Source organism: Culex pipiens, chromosome 3 (genome assembly GCF_016801865.2).
Source record: "Culex pipiens pallens isolate TS chromosome 3, TS_CPP_V2, whole genome shotgun sequence".
Classification (NCBI taxonomy): domain Eukaryota; kingdom Metazoa; phylum Arthropoda; class Insecta; order Diptera; family Culicidae; genus Culex; species Culex pipiens.
The window spans coordinates 62,722,634-62,741,053 of NC_068939.1; the positions used below are offsets into that span (position 1 = coordinate 62,722,634).

Here is an 18,420-nt window from a genome sequence, read left to right on the forward strand (position 1 = left end):
AAGGGCTTCAAAAGACAATTCGAATGCATCTAAGAGAGTTGGAATTGAAGAAGTTTTACGGAAATGCGAGCAATTTTAAGATTTTTCATGTTTTTTGGACCTCAAACTTCAATGCCCGTTTTATCCCACTTCCCTTTGTCGTAGAGGGCTCATATTTGACATGAGTTCATCTCATGTATAGACAAACAAACCCTGAAAGTTTCATCCAAATCGGAGCACCTCGATACGACCTCTAGAACAAACCGAGCAGAATCTACAAATACTGCCTCTTAACATTGCAAAACTTTGCTGGAAAAAATTGAGCATCGTAGTATAAAAACAGCTTAAGAGCAAGTTTTTCACCGATGTGAAACAGGTCGTATCGAGGTGCTCCGATTTGGATGAAACTTTCAGCATTTGTTTGTCTATACATGAGATGAACTCATGCCAAACATGAGCCCTCTACGACAAAGGGAAGTGGGGTAAAACGGGCATTGAAGTTTGAGGTCCAAAAAACATGAAAAATGTTAAAATTGCTCGCATTTCCGTAAAACTTCTTCAATTCCAACTCTCTTAGATGCATTCGAATGGTCTTTTAAAGCCCTTCAAAATGTGCTATAGACATCCAGGATTGGTTTGACTTTTTCTCATAGCTTTTGCAAATTACTGTTAAAAATTTATTTTTTTAAAACCTTAATAACTTTTTGCAACAGCCTCCAACACCCATACTCCCATAGGTCAAAAGTTAGGGAATTTCATGGACTATAAGCGTACGGTATTAACTTTTTGGCCAATCGCAGTTTTTCTCATAGTTTTACGACTTTTCTAGAACAAACATTTTACAACGTTAGTTTTTGCCCTGTAGGCCAAGAAGACGGCACTTAAGAGGCAGGTATTTGTAAATATTGCTCGGTTTGTTCTAGAGGTCGTATCGAGGTGCTCCGATTTGGATGAAACTTTCAGCGTTTGTTTTTCTATACATGAGATGAACTCATGCCAAATATGAGCCCTCTACGACAAAGGGAAGTGGGGTAAAACGGGCTTTGACAACTTTGACAACTTTACAACTGCAATACTTCTAATTTACGGGAAATTGTCCGAGGATTCCGAATATGACTAAATTGAGATCAAAAAATGCTGCTATGGAGGCCGACAGGGCTAAAACTAACGTTGTAAAATGTTTGTTATAGAAAAATCGTAAAACTATGAGAAAAACTGCGATTGGCCAAAAAGTTAATACCATAGGCTTATAGTCCATGAAATTACCTATCTTTTGACCTTTGGGAGTATGGGTGTTGGAGGCTGTTGCAAAAAGATATTAAGGTTTTAAAAAAATCCATTTTTGACAGTAATTTGCAAAAGCTAAGAGAAAAAGTCAAACCAATCCTGGATGTCTATGGCACATTTTAAATTGCTTCAAAAGACCTTTCGAATGCATCTAAGAGAGTTGGAATTGATGAAGTTTTACGGAAATGCGAGCAATTTTAAGATTTTTTAGGTTTTTTTGACCTTGTTTGGTTGCAGAGTAAAATTGACTCGCCACCCTGTCGTGTAGCATAAATTCTCTTGCTATAATTTGCGTACATACACGGCAGGGTGGTGGTAGTGGTAGACTTGATCGTCGCGATCACGCGCACAATTGCACCGTTTTTCTGCATTCCTCTTCACACTGCCTGGGCCAAATATCAGTTGAAATAAATCGTCGTCGCGGTCGGATCGCGTTGCGTGGAGAGGTTTTGTTTACCTTTCGGACTTAGTAGAATAAAGTCTCGGTCGAAGGAATAAAATTGTAGTTTTTACCAAGAAAAGATCGTTTCTGTTGTTACCTGTGGAAGAAGAAAACTTACCTGCTACTTACCCGTTGACCGCCGTGAAAGCTGGTCCTCTCTGCTGTTCTGGAATTCGTTTGCCTGGAAAAGAAGAAAGTGTCGCCATCGTAGTTCTGCCTGCTGTGGGAGAAAAAATATTCTGCTGCCGCTGCTAGAAAACTGGAACGCTGAAAGGTACTTACCTGTGGGACCTGAAAAGAAATAAGGAAGGAAGCGGGACGGGAACAGGATCGGAAGGAGACGGAACACACAGAGGACGACACAACGCACAAACACACAACACACGACAAAAAACACAACGTAGAATAGACGTCCAACGAACAGGATAAAATCAGGTGAGCGCGGATTTCGAGGTTGGCCAATTCACGGGTCCGAACATTGGTGCCGTGACCAGGATTGGTACCTCGGGTGGCCCATCGAACGCCATCGCGATCATCTACGCGCTGAACGAGTTCGCCATCGCTGCTGCGGATAAAGTTCGCGGCCATCGCGATTGTTTTGGTTTGGCGCTCAGCAGTAGCAGAGTTCATCGACCTGAGAGGAAAGTTCAGCGACCCCGCGCGGGTGAAGAGGACATCCATTAATACGTGCACGGCCTGGTGGACAGGCTCACACGGTGAGTACACTTGTCCCCATTTTTTCCGTAACTGGTGTCCTCATTGCGCTGTTTTCAACTTTCTCGGTGCTGCTTTTCGCGACTTCTGCTGCTGCTGAGGTTCTGTTGGACAATTTGCTGGACGATCACGAGCTGTTTGGACCGACCGCTGGTTATTTCGGCGACGATTTGAGTACGGAAGGTACTTGTGCCGTACTGCTGGCCTGTTTGGCCATTGTTTACCCGTGCTACGGGTGTTGTTTGTTACCGGGGGCGCGTATTTAGTTACGGATCTTTGCAAGGCCTGTACAGCCAGGCTCACAGGGTGAGTACTCGGCTGGAATTTTCGTTGCTCGACGGTGTTTGCAATATTTTGCTTTTCTCGGTGGACGACGCGCTGCTCTCGAGGGATTTTCGCTGTTCTTCGGCGACGTCATCGCTGCGGCTGTGCATCGGCCGGCGGAGAGTTTTGGAGAGTATCCTGTTGGGCGTTAAACATACAAGGCCTTGTTTAATAGGCTCACAGTTCAGTTGCCCTGCGTCACCATGCCGAAGAAGGTGTCGTACAAGCTGAAGATTCGCAACACCATCCTTGCGTCTCTCAACCGCGCCGACAAGTTCCTGCAGAACTTTGTGCTGGAAAAGCACGCCGATCAGGTGCAGTCGCGGCTCGATGCGGTCAACCAGGCCTGGGCGGAGTTCGAGGCGCTCCAGCTTGAGATCGAGACCATCGAGGAGGAGGACCTCAAGGAAGAGGATGATGCCACAGCCATGGAGGAGGAACATGAGCGAGTCCGAGAGCAGTTCGAGGGGTTGTACCACAAGGTAAGGGCAGGGTTGAAGTCGAGGTTGCCTTCTGGGGTTGCGTCTGGGTCTAGTGCATGCGTTGCGCGTGCCGGCATACAGTTGCCGAAGATCACTTTGCCGAAGTTTAGTGGGGAGTACGATGAGTGGTTGCCTTTCCACGACACTTTCAAGTCCCTCATCCACGAAAACGTTGATTTGACCGCGATTCAGAAGTTCCACTACTTGCGAGACTGTCTTATCGGTGAGGCCAAGAAGATGATCAACTCGAGTGAGTTCAGCGCGAAGAGCTACCAGGTGGTCTGGGACTTGTTGGTCAAGCGACATGCCAACAAGTATCTCCAGAAGAAGCGCTATGTCAACGGGTTGCTTCAGTTTCCGCGAGTGAAAGGGGTGTCGTCGAGTAGCATCCACGACGTGGTGGATCACTTCAGCCGTTGTACGCAGATTCTGGACCAGTTGGGCGAAGTGACCGGTGGCTGGGGCGTGATGCTGACGCAGTTGTTGGTGTCGAAGCTGGATGACGTGACGCAGAAGGAATGGGAGGCGTTGGCAGCCAAGAAGGAGGACCCGCAGTTCACCGACGTGATAGCGTTCCTGGAGGAGCGGACGAAGGTCTTGGATGCGGTCGCAGTTGATCAGCTGTTGGGCAGTCAGCGTGGTTCTCCCTCCGTATCTTCGGTTCCAGCAGCCCAGCCCAAGAAATCGTTCCCGAAGCTGACAGTGAACGCCGCTTCCGACTCTTCCTCTCCGAAGTGCAGAATGTGTAGCGGCCCACACTTGCTTTCGAGCTGTTCGGACTTCAAGAAGTTGTCGCTGGATGGTCGGAACAGGCTAGTTTTGTCGAAGAGGCTCTGCAGAAATTGTCTGTGGAGTGGCCATTTCGTGAGGGACTGCCATGTCAGGAGTCGCTGCTCCAGCTGCAGCGAGAAGCACAACACCTTGCTGCATCCTGTTGGTAGAACTGGTTCCGGTTCCACTCTGAGCACTGCGGTAACGGGAGATTCACAGGAGGGTGGTTCGCGTTCCTTGACGGCGCCGACAGCTCAACCGCAAGCGGTGACGAGTTCGGTGGCTACAATTTACGCTGCAAATGTGGCAGCGGAGTCGTGGAAGGTCCACGTGTTCCTGTCGACGGTGCTCGTGGCGGTGAAGGATTGCCATGGCCGGTTGCATACCGCAAGAGCGTTGCTCGATAGCGGGTCGCAGGCGAATCTAATCAGTGAGCGACTGTGTCAGATCTTGAGATTGCCGCGGAAGAAGGTGAGCGTGCCGATCTCCGGCGTCGGAAGTTCCCGTATGCAGGTTGATAGCTCGGTGTCGGCGATTGTCTCTTCGCGTGTCACCAACTACACAGTCCCGATGGAGTGTCTGGTGCTGAAGAAGGTGACGGAGGACCAGCCGTCGGCCACAATTCCGATCGACCAGTGGAACTTGCCCTCTGACATGGTGTTGGCGGATCCCGGATTCCACAAGCGGGCTCCAATCGATTTGCTGTTAGGGCTGGAGTTCTTCTACGAGTTCCTGTTGCTGAATGGTGGCCGGGTGCAGATCCAGCGGCCGGGAGAAGGTCTTCCGCTGTTCGTGAACACAGTTTTCGGTTGGATAGCTGCGGGAAAGACTGATCTGGGGAGTCTAAACCCCGTCCCGAGCTGCCACGTCTCCGTCAATGCGACTTTGGAGGAGAAGATCGAGCGTTTTTGGACGATTGAGGAGTTGCAGGAGGCACCGAAGCGGTCGCAAGAGGAACAGGACTGTGAGGAGCATTTTCAGGCCACGTTTTCACGCGACGTCACGGGTCGATACGTGGTGCGACTTCCGAAGCGCATGGGTTTCGAGAAGATGGTCGGCGAATCGCGAAATATGGCGGTGCGGCGGCTGATGCAGTTGGAGCGGAGACTGGGCAAGGACGAAAGCTTGCGAAAGCGGTACAACGAGGCGATTCAGGCGTACTTGGATCAGGACCACATGAAGGTTGTTTCGGAGGAGGAGCTGAAGGGCGACAAGCGGCTTGAATGCTACCTGCCTCACCATCCGGTCTTCAAGGAGTCCAGCACGACCACGAAGATCCGGCCCGTGTTCGATGGTTCTGCCAAGACGACGTCGAATTTCTCGCTGAACGAGGCGCTGATGGTTGGTCCGGTTCTCCAGGACCCGTTGTTCGATTTGGTGCTGCGCTTTCGGAAGAAGCAGGTAGCCCTGGTTGCGGACATCGAGAAGATGTACCTGCAGGTTAAGGTCCATCCGGACGATACCCCTCTGCAGCGGATTCTGTGGAGGCCTTCGCCGTCGGAGCCAATAAGGACGTACGAGATGCTACGGGTGACGTTTGGGTTGGCCCCATCGTCATACCTTGCCACGCGCTGTATGCAGCAGCTGGCGCAGGACGAAGGAGAGGTGTATTCACGTGCGAAGGAAGCACTGTTGCGTGACTTCTACGTGGACGATTTCATCGGCGGAGCGGACTCCGAAGAAGAAGCGCTGTTGTTGCGGCAGGAGCTGGAGCAGCTGTTGCCGAAGGGTGGATTTAGGCTGCGCAAGTGGGTGTCAAACGCCACAGGGGCGTTGGCAGGGCTGGCTGCGGACGATTTGGGTACGCAGACCACGCTCAGTTTCGACCAGGAGCAGGTGAAGACGCTGGGAATAAACTGGCAGCCAGGGCCAGACGTTCTCGGCATCGATGTCACGGGTTTGTCCGTGAATGGGCAATGGACCAGACGGAAGGTCTATTCGGTCATTGCACAACTTTGGGATCCAACTGGGATCACTGCTCCGGTCATTTCGTGGGCCAAGATTCGAATGCAGCTGCTGTGGGTCGCGACTCAAGGCTGGGACGACCCATTGAGACCGGATTTGGCCGGGAGGTGGACTGAGTTCTACCAGCAGTTGCCGGAGTTGTCGAAGATTTCGGTCGACAGGTGCGCTTTCGTGGAAAATCCGGTCCATGTCGAGTTTCACGTGTTCGCGGATGCGTCCGAAGCGGCCTACGGAGCGTGCATCTACGCTCGATCGATCAGCCAGTCGGGGCTGGTCAAAATTTCGCTGTTGGCGGCCAAGTCACGCCCCGCAGGGTTGAAAAAGGTCACCCTGGCGAGGTTGGAGCTGTGTGCAGCTTTGATGGCAGCAAGGCTGTACCGGAAGGTCGTGCAAGCCCTCAAGATGGAGGGCACGGAGAGTTGGTTCTGGTCGGACTCGACAGTCGTGCTGGCGTGGCTGAGGTCACCGTCGTACGTGTGGCCCACGTTCGTTGCGAACCGAGTCTCGCACATCCAGGAGTTGACGAAAAGGCATCGCTGGAACCACGTCAAGGGGACTGAAAACCCAGCGGATCTCGTTTCCCGTGGAGTCATGCCGAAAGATCTCGTTGGATTGCGGCTGTGGTTCTACGGTCCGAAGTGGTTGGAGTCGTTCGAGGAGTACTGGAGCAGAGTGAAGCATTTGGAAGTCGACGAGCCTGCTGAGGAGTTGCTGGAGAAGAGAAAGAACGTGCTGGTCGTGTCTGCTTCCCCGGAACCTCACCCGCTCATCGATCGTTACGGCAGTTACTGGAAGCTGCTGAGGATTACGGCGTACTGCGTGAGGTTTGTCCGGAGATGTCAGCGTCGCAAGCAGCCCCCTAGAACCCCATTTCTCACCGTTGGAGATTTGAAGGAGGCAAAGTTCGCTCTCGTGCGCGGCGTGCAGCAGGAACCCTTCGCCGCGGAGATCAAGGCGCTCGCAAACCATCGACTCGTTCCGGCTCACTCGTCGCTGAAGCTGCTCAACCCGTTTCTCGACCAGCAGGGCATTCTGCGCGTTGGTGGCCGGCTTGGACTCGCAGGCGAAGCGTACTCTACCCGACACCCCATGATCCTTCCCAGCAGCAACGTTTTCACGCGACAAATGGCGGTCGCGTACCACGAAACTTCGCTCCACTCTGGCCCTCGTATGACGCTCGCTCAAATTCGGCACGAATTTTGGCCATTGAACGGCAAACAATTGGCAACTTACACATTTCGCAACTGTGTGCGCTGTTTCCGTACCAACCCTGTCCCTATAAAGCAACCCCCTGGTCAACTCCCAAAACCTCGAACAACCCCCTCTCGCCCATTTACCGTCACCGGCGTAGACTATTGTGGCCCTGTCTACCTGAAGCCCGTACACCGTCGAGCAGCTGCGCAGAAGGCGTACATCGCGGTCTTCGTGTGCTTCAGCACGAAAGCGGTCCACCTGGAGCTGGTGGGGGACTTGACCACCGCTGCGTTTCTTGCTGCCCTGCGTCGTTTTGTTTCTCGCCGAGGTCTACCGTCCGAGATCCACTCGGACAACGGTCTCAACTTCCAGGGAGCAAGCAACCACCTGCGCGAGCTGTACGAGCTGCTTCGAGATACCAAGGTGATCACGGAGATCACAAGCGAAGCGTCCCGCCGTGGGATCGAGTGGAAGTTCATCCCGCCGAGAGCGCCGAACTTCGGTGGCCTATGGGAGGCGGCCGTGAAGTCGGCCAAGACGTCACTCGTCCGTGTGCTGGGTCAACGACAACTCACCTTCGAGGACATGGCGACCGTCCTCACCCAGATCGAAGCGGCCATGAATTCGCGCCCGCTTACCCCGTTGTCGGAGGACCCAGACGAACTGGACGTGCTCACGCCCGGGCACTTCCTCGCCGGATCGTCGCTGCTAGCGATTCCGGATCCGGACTACACGGACGTTCCCACGAACCGGCTGCAACACTACCAGCAATTGCAACAGCTGGTGCAGCAACACTGGAAGCGGTGGAGGCGGGAGTACATCTCGCAGCTCCACAACCAGAACCAGAAATTCCCGCGAGCAACCCAGCTGAAGGCTGGACAGATGGTGATCCTCAAGGAGGACAACAAGGCGGCTATCGAGTGGCCCCTCGCGCGGATCGTTGAGGTCTACCCAGGCTCCGACGGCGTCGTCCGCGTGGTGAAGCTGCGTTTGCCGAACGGTGCGGTATACAAGCGTCAGTCCGCACGGATTTGTTTGCTGCCATTCGAGAAGGACTCGGCGGTGCAGCTCATGAACGCCTTCAACCCTCCACCGACACAAGGCGCAGCGTAGGAGGAAGATCGCCGTCAACTGTCAACCCTACGGCGCAACGGAGTTGGTGAAGAAGGCGTCAAGAAGAAAAAATGAATTTTTAAAGTGCTAGTTTTAAGTAGGTTTAGTTTCCAAGTTTAAATTCTTAGAGAATTTAAGGTGGCCGGCATGTTTGGTTGCAGAGTAAAATTGACTCGCCACCCTGTCGTGTAGCATAAATTCTCTTGCTATAATTTGCGTACATACACGGCAGGGTGGTGGTAGTGGTAGACTTGATCGTCGCGATCACGCGCACAATTGCACCGTTTTTCTGCATTCCTCTTCACACTGCCTGGGCCAAATATCAGTTGAAATAAATCGTCGTCGCGGTCGGATCGCGTTGCGTGGAGAGGTTTTGTTTACCTTTCGGACTTAGTAGAATAAAGTCTCGGTCGAAGGAATAAAATTGTAGTTTTTACCAAGAAAAGATCGTTTCTGTTGTTACCTGTGGAAGAAGAAAACTTACCTGCTACTTACCCGTTGACCGCCGTGAAAGCTGGTCCTCTCTGCTGTTCTGGAATTCGTTTGCCTGGAAAAGAAGAAAGTGTCGCCATCGTAGTTCTGCCTGCTGTGGGAGAAAAAATATTCTGCTGCCGCTGCTAGAAAACTGGAACGCTGAAAGGTACTTACCTGTGGGACCTGAAAAGAAATAAGGAAGGAAGCGGGACGGGAACAGGATCGGAAGGAGACGGAAAACACAGAGGACGACACAACGCACAAACACACAACACACGACAAAAAACACAACGTAGAAATTAGACGTCCAACGAACAGGATAAAATCAGGTGAGCGCGGATTTCGAGGTTGGCCAATTCACGGGTCCGAACAGACCTCAAACTTCAAAGCCCGTTTTACCCCACTTCCCTTTGTTGTAGAGGGCTCATGTTTGGCATGAGTTCATCTCATGCATAGACAAACAAACGCTGAAAGTTTCATCCAAATCGGAGTAACTCGATACGACCTGTTACACATTGGTGAAAAACTCGCTCTTAAGTTATTTGCGAAACATTAAAATGTTATGTTTTCATCTAATTTTCTTTGAACTTTCAATGTGATTTTTGGACAATATAAAAAGCATTTATTGATATTGTAAGTGTTGATTTAAAAAGTTTTTGCTACAATTTTCATTATTCATGTCATAGATGAGTCCAAAAACATTTAAATAATGTATTTTTAATTAAATTTTCTGCAAAAAGCGTGATCGGAGGAAAATGCACGGATGTGATGCTCCTTTGTAAAAACAGCGGTGTCATCTAGTGGTGACTAGTGAAAACTGATTTAACCCGGTGCATTTTGCCCCGTTGTTGGGGTGCATTTTGCCTCGTTGTTGTAGTGCATTTTGCCCCAAAGTTGGGGTGCATATTGCCCCGCATGGTTATTTTAAATGAATCATATTTTTTTTTAGAAATTTGATATTTTAGATCAATTTTGAGGTTTTTAAAGACTTTTTTCACGTTGATGACGAAGAATATTAGTTAAGTTGGAACATTGAACAAAATTCTTTCATAGAAATGCTATAATAGTTGAGAAATCACAGTTTTCTCTAGGGGGTGCATATTACCCCCTCTCTTCCTATCCTAATGAATGCACATCTCGTGTTTTTTTTTAGTTATAGGTGCTAGTGATACATTAAATGTTTTTATTTGTCAATTAATTTAAAAAATGACTATAAATAAAGTTAGTATTTAAATCGATTTTTTATGAGAGAAACCTTTTATTGAACAACCTTTGAAAAATAAATTTAAATTTCGTCAATGGCATTCAAGATATAGTAATTCGCGTTTTCATATTAAAAGGTATTATGTACATAGGAAACCCATGGCGCATTGGTTGTTTTGAAAAAGTAATCTAGAATTCAGATCCATAGGAAATCATTTTAGTATCTCTGTAAATACAATTTCTTTCTGAACGATTTTTATTTGAGTTTCTCTTTATACATATACCAAAGCCATAACTAGATAGTTCAGAGTCAATTGCTTTTTCTTAAAAAACAAAAAAAAATCCAAATTATTCCATCTAGCACAAGTAAATCCATCTCATTTACTATAAAAGAGGAAATGATTTCATTTTTATTTTAGACACATTTTTGAATTCGCAACCCAGCAAAATCTTCGAAAGTAGATTATCATACAATTAAGCGCACACTGGGCCCAAAGTTTTTGCTCCAGACAGAAATTCCGCTCCTGGGAATGAAAACTCCTTCATCTCCCCCCACCCCACTGAAGTGCACCTTATGCAAGCAGCTTTTCATTCAGTTATCTTTCGTGGAAAGATTTTTCTTCCCGTTCACTGTTCGTTTTTCAAGCTGAGCATTCACTTTATTTTATAGCTCTCAAATGGGTTAAATTTACAATCGGGTTAAATTTTATTGCTGTTAATGGGAGGGATTTAGTGAGCTCCGTAATCGCTAAACTTTAGCTATAAAAGATTAAATCTAGCGTAGGAAAAAAGAACGGCGATAGTGGGATTCGTCGAAAGTGAAAAGTTATGTAATTTAAATTGGGAACCTTTTTTTTCTGTGCATCCTCCGGATGCCGGAAGATTGACCTGCCGAACTTGAGTTCAGATGTTTTCTCCCCCCGTGAGAAAAAAAAAACAAAGTGCGTGTTTCCACGGTGCTCGCTAATTTAATTTTGAAGGGGCGAACATCAAAACCTTAAACTGTGTATAAAAATTTCATTAACCTCAAAATGTTTAGCGAAAAACCAAGTCGCAAGATTCGCAAGAGGATGGCAACACATTTCAACTCAATTTGGGAAATTTCCTGCAAAGCCAAACACTTTGGTGGTTGCCATCGCCGGGAGTGAGTGGGTGCTCGAGCGAAACGAATCCCCGATTGTTGGTCGGAAGTTGTGAAGTGCGTTCTTGAAGCGGAAGCTACGGCCCCGAAACACGGTGGGCGGTCGGCTCTTCGCGGAGATAAATTTTCAACTGGACAAACGAGGGGCATCATCAGTGAAATTGTACCGGTGAAAATATTGGTTTGCAATTTAATTAAATTTAGTCGTTTTTTTAGACATCTTTCAGGCAAACAGTATTCCTCGAAAGTGAAGCAATTTATGATGTTGATTTGACCGAAAAGGAAATGTAAATTGATTGAAATGGGCTATGAAATTGATTGAAAGTTAATTTAATTTAATTTATTATTTTAGATCTGGAAGAATTTTCATTTCTATGAAAAAGCTTCACCGAAATAATTCTATCTCAGAATAGGTTTCGTGGCATATTTTCAATATAAAACCAAAATTGAAATTGAACGGAAAGTGAACAGGACCTTCTGGGATCAAACCCAGGCCGAGAGGCAACTACGCTTACCCCTACACCACGGGTCCCGTGCTTATCATTATGATGTTTTTTTATAAGAAGATTTGATTAAATTTTGCATGTACTTAAACTCCAAAATTGCATCAAACATTATTGTTTAAAAAGATTTAAAAAAATCATGACCATACTCAATAAATTTTATGTTATTTTTTAAAAGTTCAAATGATACAGCCAGCACGCCCATAAACAAACTTAGTTTAGGGCCATTTCATTTTTTTTATTTAAGGTGTGTTTGTCCCCTTCAACATTCCCGTACAATCAGAGGGCAAAGAAATTTTATTAAATTTATATATTTATTGAAAAAACCAATAAAATCGAGTGTTAGCTGTTCAGGATACTACACCCAAAACTGGCAGCGCTAGTCCGAGAGAATGATGGTCTCGAGTCGAGAGAATAGTGGTACCATTCACGGACGCAGAGAACACAGCTCGAGATGGGCGATAGAACTATTCTCTCGAGGTTCATTTGCAAAAAAAGTTCATCCGTCAAACAAAAAACTAAAAGTGTCGACAACGGGAATCGAACCAGAGACCTTTGACAAATCAATCCAATGACTTAGCTGCCTCGGCCACCACAGCTTGGTGACCATGGAGAAGTCAGAAGTCGATGTATGACACTTGTTGGAGATTTATTGATTCAACTAATGAATGAACTCATTTGTTATGATGGTGTGAGTTGGTACCATTATTCTATCGATTTTGGCACTGAGCCCTCAATAAATTTTGAGAGAACGATTATCTCGACTCTGAATTTTGGGTGTAGGGTGCTCAATTTTCCCGGGTTTTAAGTTTCCCGTAAAACATGAAAAATATTTTTAAAATCCCGGGATCTCGGGATATTTTCGAAATGCTCATAAAATACTTATTTCAATATATTTGTTACGGTTTTATAGCTATATATTGTAGAACTTATTAATAACTTTTAACTGGTGATAATATAGACTACAATCTGAACAGGATAAGCAGATTTTACAAAGCTTAAGAGAATTTCAACATGGAAATGTTGATGTATTTCGTTGTACTGATGATTTTAAATGAACTACAATTCCTTATCCAACTCATATCAATTATATTTTTTATAAATACATTTCTATGTCTTAACTTATTAATATGACTAGAAAAACTTCACAATGATTTTATTTCTTTTTTAATATGACTGAAAAATCTAAACAGAAATTTTATGTCTTTGAAAATGTCTGAAAAATACGGAAACAAAGAATATGATATCAAGTCAATGTTAATTTTATACATGTTTATAATTTGATGTTTTGTAAAACTAATATTTTTCAAATAAAATCCTGTTTCAAACGAAATCAACCAATAATATTGATACATTGTATAAGATAAATGTTTAAACCACTGTCTTATTTCGATACATTTGTCTATGAGCAATTCTCTATGAAATCGTTTTATTTTTTGGAATTTTAATTTTTGTATTTTTTTAATTCGACTGAAACTTTTTTGGTGCCTTCGGTATGCCCAAAGCAGCCATTTTGCATCATTAGTTTGTCCATATAATTTTCCATACAAATTTGGCAGCTGTCCATACAAAAATGATGAAAATTAAAAATATCTGTGCCTTTGGAAGGAATTTTTTGATCGATTTGGTGTCTTCGGCAAAGTTGTAGGTATGGATAAAGTGTAGTCCATCACTTTAAAAAAGGATACACGGTAAAAAAATGGTGATTTTTTTATTTAACTTTTTGTCTCTAAAACTTGATTTGCTAGAAAACACTATTTTTATTTATTTTTATTTTTTGATATGTTTAAGAGGACATCAAATGCAAACTTTTCAGAAAATTCCTGGTTGTGCAAAAAATCTTTGACCGAGTTATGAATTTTTGAAACAGTACTATTTTTTTCAAAAAATCGAAATATCGGTCGCAAAACTTTTTCAACTTCATTTTTCGATGTAAAATCAAATTTGCAATCAAAAAGTACTCGAGTGAAATTCAGTCGAAATTGAGAAATTGAGTCGCAGTTTTTCATTTTTTGTTTTTAAATTAGTGCACATCTCGGGTGAGTTTTCAAAAAGCCGTAAGAGCCACCGTGACCTCCGACACTAATTTTCATTTTTCTCCAAATTGAAGCAAAATTTCATTTATCTTTAATGTAGAGCACTTGAAGGACGTGTAGATGAACAATCTCAAGCATTTTTGAAATTATTTTTTCGCAAGTAGGTCGAGTACCGTTGCAAAAAGGACTTTGTTTACCAATGGCTCTTACGGCTTTTTGAAAACTAATCCGAGACATGTTTGCCCACCTTTGAAAAAAATATTTTTGAAAAGCTGAGAAAATTCTCCCCTGGCCTTTTTGAACTGTGTTGATACGACCCTTAGTTGCTGAGATATTGCCATGCAAGTGTTTAAAAACAGGAAAATTGATGTTTTCTAAGTCTCACCCAAACAACCCACCATTTTTTAATGTCGACATCTTAGCAACTAATGGTCCGATTTAAAATGTTAAAATATGAAACATTCGTAGAATTTTCCGATCTTTTCGAAAAAAATATTTTCGAAGTTTTTAAAACAAGACAAACATTTCAAAAGGGCGTAATATTGAATGATTGACGCTTTTGAAATGTTAGGCTTGATTTAAATTTTTTTTGCGACCAATATTTTGATTTTTTGAAAAAATCAATATTGATTCAAAAATTCATAACTCTTTCAAAGATTTATTGCACAACCTGGAAATTTCTGAAAAGTTTGCATTTGATGTCCTCTAAAACATATAAAAAATGAAAAAAATGAAAATAGTGTTTTCTTGCAAATCAAGTTTTAGTGACAAAAAGTTTAATAAAAAATCACCAATTTTTTATACCGTGTATAATTTTTTGTCAGTGTAGTCCATATCTATACCTACAACTTAGCCGAAGGTACAGATTTTTGAATTTTCATCCATCATTTTTGTATGGACAGCTGCCAAATTTGTATGGAAAATTATATGGATAAACTAATGATGCAAAATGGCTGCTTTGAGCATACCGAAGGCACCAAAAAAGTTTCAGTCTGATTAAAAAAAAAAAAAATTGAATGACCGACATCTGAGAGAACTGCTCCTATGATGCCGGTATCTGTGGAATAATAACAAGTTATAAACATTAATATCGATTAAAAAATATTTAACTAATAACGTAAATAAAATTTACATTTCTTCAAAAATACTTGAACACAAAAAGGAAATAACAAAAATTTGACATTCTACTGATCTGTACACCGAAATTTTAACAATCTTCATTAAAAAGTCAAATTTATACCATATACCATTGCTAAATCTTTTCAATTGGGTCCTTAAATTAAGTTTAAATTTAAGATATCATTGCTCACAACGTAAAGCTCATTTTTTTAGTACAATAACCTTTGTACGACCGCAAAGGATTAAAAATTGATTTTTTAATCAATTAAAATAAATACTTCGCTGTCCTTCTTGACAGTAAAATTCCTATTTGCCAGCTCGATCGATAAAAAAGTTTTCTTGTAAGTTTATTTTTTTTTTCAAAAATCAAAATAAAATTAAGACTGTAATGTGTTTTTTTTTAATTTCGGGAAAACTGGGACAAATTAGGAAAAAAAATCAGGGAAGCGGGAATTCCCGGTTTTGGAAAATATATATCTTTTCGCAATTCCGTCGTGAAACTACTTACTTTTCCTGTCATTTTTGAACGACGAAATAGCCTACTCTTCTGTATCAAAAATAACAGATTCGAATAGCAACACTTTTCAAAATAAATGCTGAAAAGTTCTTTTTTTCAGCACTTGTTTCGAAAAGAAACACAATTCAACTTTTTTTTTTATTTATACGATTTATTGACAAAATACATGAAAATAGTAGAGCTTGTGTAGAAAAGTTAAATTTTTCAGTATTTTTTGTTTTGGGCTGTGAATTTACTTAACACGTGGATGTTTGCCATAAAATTCGATTCAAAAGGGACCATCCATAAACCACGTGGACACTTTAGGGGGCGATTGTCCACGATCAATACATAAAAGATTTTTTTTGTATGGACAATTGTCCACCAAGGGGGGCGGAGAGGGGGTAACAGATTCCCAAAAAAGTGACCACGTGGTTTATGGATGGTCCCTAAAAGCGTTTTTCGGAATTGCAAAAAATGATGTAAACGCTCGTTTCAAAACTAGACTGACACTCGTGTTGAAAAAATCTTCTTCATGCAACTTGTTGCATAAACTACTATTTCTGACAATTTTTTATCAGAACATCAAAATGACTTGTTGTGCTTTGAATCCCGGACATTGATTCAAAATCCGGACACTTTTGCTTTGAATTCCGTGCAGTCGTTTTAGCTCATACATCGCTAAAACTTGAACTTTAAAATTTACTGGCATTCTTCAAGTCTCAACAAGCTGTTCGCATCAAAACAATCGTCGTTATTTGGTTTAACAATTTGCTAGAAAATTAAATAAAATTTGTTTGAAACTCGAGCGAGCTCCTTTTTTTATCTTAAATATATTTTTTTAAAGTTTATTTCTAATGATGTTTTCAAAAATCGTTCGTCATCCTTTTGTTCTTAAATTTCTTATTTCTTACATCTAATTCCATCTTACATTTTTTTTCAGGTAAGTTTCCTCTACAGTTTACCAAAACTCGACTAGTTGCAGCAGAAAATCTTTTCTACAATTCTAAACAAGGTATTCAAAGGAAAACTTCACATCGCCATCAAGCCAAACTCCATCGAAATCAGCTTTCTATACCGACCAGTTCCACTGCTCTCAACATTTGCGCAAACATGTCGAAAGCTCTCCTAGGCATAGAACACGTCGAACTTCACACTCTGGTGGGCTGCAAATTTTGCACTGCTGCTGCTGCTGGTCCTTTTCCTGCCTGTTGGTTGGTGGTCAAAAAGCGAAAGGTGTTAATTATTTCATGTTTGATAGGTCGGTTACGAACGCTGAATAATTTATCAAAAGCTCGCTTTTGCTTTTGCCTGCCCTTTTTCGTGCAGGTTTGTTTTGAGGAGAGGGGTATTGATGCCACCCCCCCCCCCTGGAGGAGAGGGGACCTAGCGGCAACATGGAATTTTGTGTGCTGCAGTTTTGTGACCTGTTTTCCCGGTTGAGAGACTTCCCAACTAGAAACGCTAGGGAGTTGTTGGAAAAAGGGTTTAGATAGCTATTTTTGGAATTGTTGAAAAAGATTTTTTTAATGTAGGATCATATTCATTTTTTAAAACTTTTCTTACACCTCAGTTGAAAATAGTTAATATAAAGTGTTTTTTTTAACATTTAGTTCAAAATAGATGTTCTAACCATAAATAAAAAAAATCCCTTCATAGAAAAATCCTGCAAAAACGAGAAACATATTAGACATCAACGGTTGGTGACGGTGAAAACTTCATCAACTATTCTGTCATCATGGCTGGTGACAACCGACGACGGGGCAATGCTGCCGGTACACACGGCTGAAGTTTTATTTTTCACCCTTCGTTTTTCACGGGAATAGAGTAAACACCAGCAGCGCTTGCACCACTCACTACTTGCTGCTGAGCTACATAAACAAAATGCTCGGTCGGAGCCCACGTGGACAGACACGCCGGGGAATCGTTTGTGGCACAAAATGGTACTTTTTGTGTGTGCTTTTGGGGACAAAGGACGGTGTGCTGAAAACTTATCGAGGTTGGAAAATTGAATTTGGGAATTTTGCTCAATTTAGGAAATAAAATCTTTTTAGATTGCAGATTTTTCTTTGTATAAAAAAGATTTTTTTTTGCAATTCTGTCGTGAAACTTATTACTTTACCTGTCATTAAAATAACAAAATCAAATAGTAACACTTTTCAAAATAAATACTCAAAACGTTGAACTTTTCAGCACTTGTTTCGAAAAGTAACACATTTCAAAAAAAAATTATTTAGGCGGTTCATTGACAAAACACATGAACATTTGACTTAAACATTCAATCAAAGGGTGTCTGTAGGAATTTCAAAAAATGTTGTATGGAATTCGTTGCAAGACTTAATTTTTTTAGCACTCGTCGTACCTATTTATCCAACTCGGTTACGACTTCTGCTGAAAAAATCTTCGTTATGCAACTTGTTGCATAAACTTTTATTTTACAACCATAATAATGATTATGTTGATAAAATTGAATATGTTTTAGATGTTTGTAAATTTGTCTGAATTCTGATATTTTTCTATTTATTTGAAAACAGATTTGTCCTTATAATTTTAAATCAAGTTAGGCCGTTGCAAATATTTTTCAAAGTTTTTGTCGCCCCCCCCCCTTCAAAATTGGTCTGAAAAACAGGGGGCGAAAAAAATATTTTTCCAAAAACTCGATTTAATCCCACCAGGGGTGAGATAGAGCCTTTCTTACTAAATAATTTAACTTCTTTCAATTCATAACATCGACTTGATACAAAAAATCTTATGATGAAGCAAGGTATTGTTAATGATGTGTTTTCCAAAAGAAATTGAAAACGTAATTTTCACCAAAAGAATATTTTTGATCGTACAAATTCTTAATCAAACAAGCGTTTATGACAAACGCAAGCATGGCAAGCTTCCCATGCGCCAGTGACGACGCACACCGCGGTTTTGGTTTTCTAGTTTTGGTACGAGCACAAAAACCGAACAAAGCAGGCACAAAGCAAAACCAAGGAAAAAGTTAACCGCACAGTGGGAAGCTTGCGAGGGAAAGCTATTTTTACAACCGCACTACTACACACTCAATCGCAATACCGTAGGTAGATAGCCATTGGCATCGCGAGCATTCAAAACTTTGAAAACGATATAAAGCTTAGAAGCTTAGAAAGCTCCTATTGGAATCCAATGAACTCTGTTAAATAAACTTAC

The 18,420-nt window shown here is 42.8% G+C and overlaps 1 protein-coding gene across 1 annotated transcript; it reads left to right on the top strand.

Annotated features, from left to right (window-relative positions):
• The first annotated feature begins 2,949 nt into the window (after positions 1 to 2,949).
• On the top strand, positions 2,950 to 8,271 carry LOC120425231 (uncharacterized). Its single transcript, XM_039589662.1, has 2 exons — positions 2,950 to 7,132; positions 7,316 to 8,271. The coding sequence occupies exons 1-2, from the start codon at positions 2,950 to 2,952 to the stop codon at positions 8,269 to 8,271; spliced, it is 5,139 nt and encodes a 1,712-aa protein (XP_039445596.1).
• Positions 8,272 to 18,420: the final 10,149 nt, after the last annotated feature.

Bases quoted from the DNA above. Each gene is read 5' to 3' on its own strand.
- LOC120425231 (XM_039589662.1), top strand. From the start codon at position 2,950: ATGCCGAAGAAGGTGTCGTACAAGCTGAAGATTCGCAACACCATCCTT. The intron at 7,133-7,315 runs GTATGACGCTCG...TCACCGGCGTAG, and splicing joins TTCGCTCCACTCTGGCCCTC to ACTATTGTGGCCCTGTCTAC.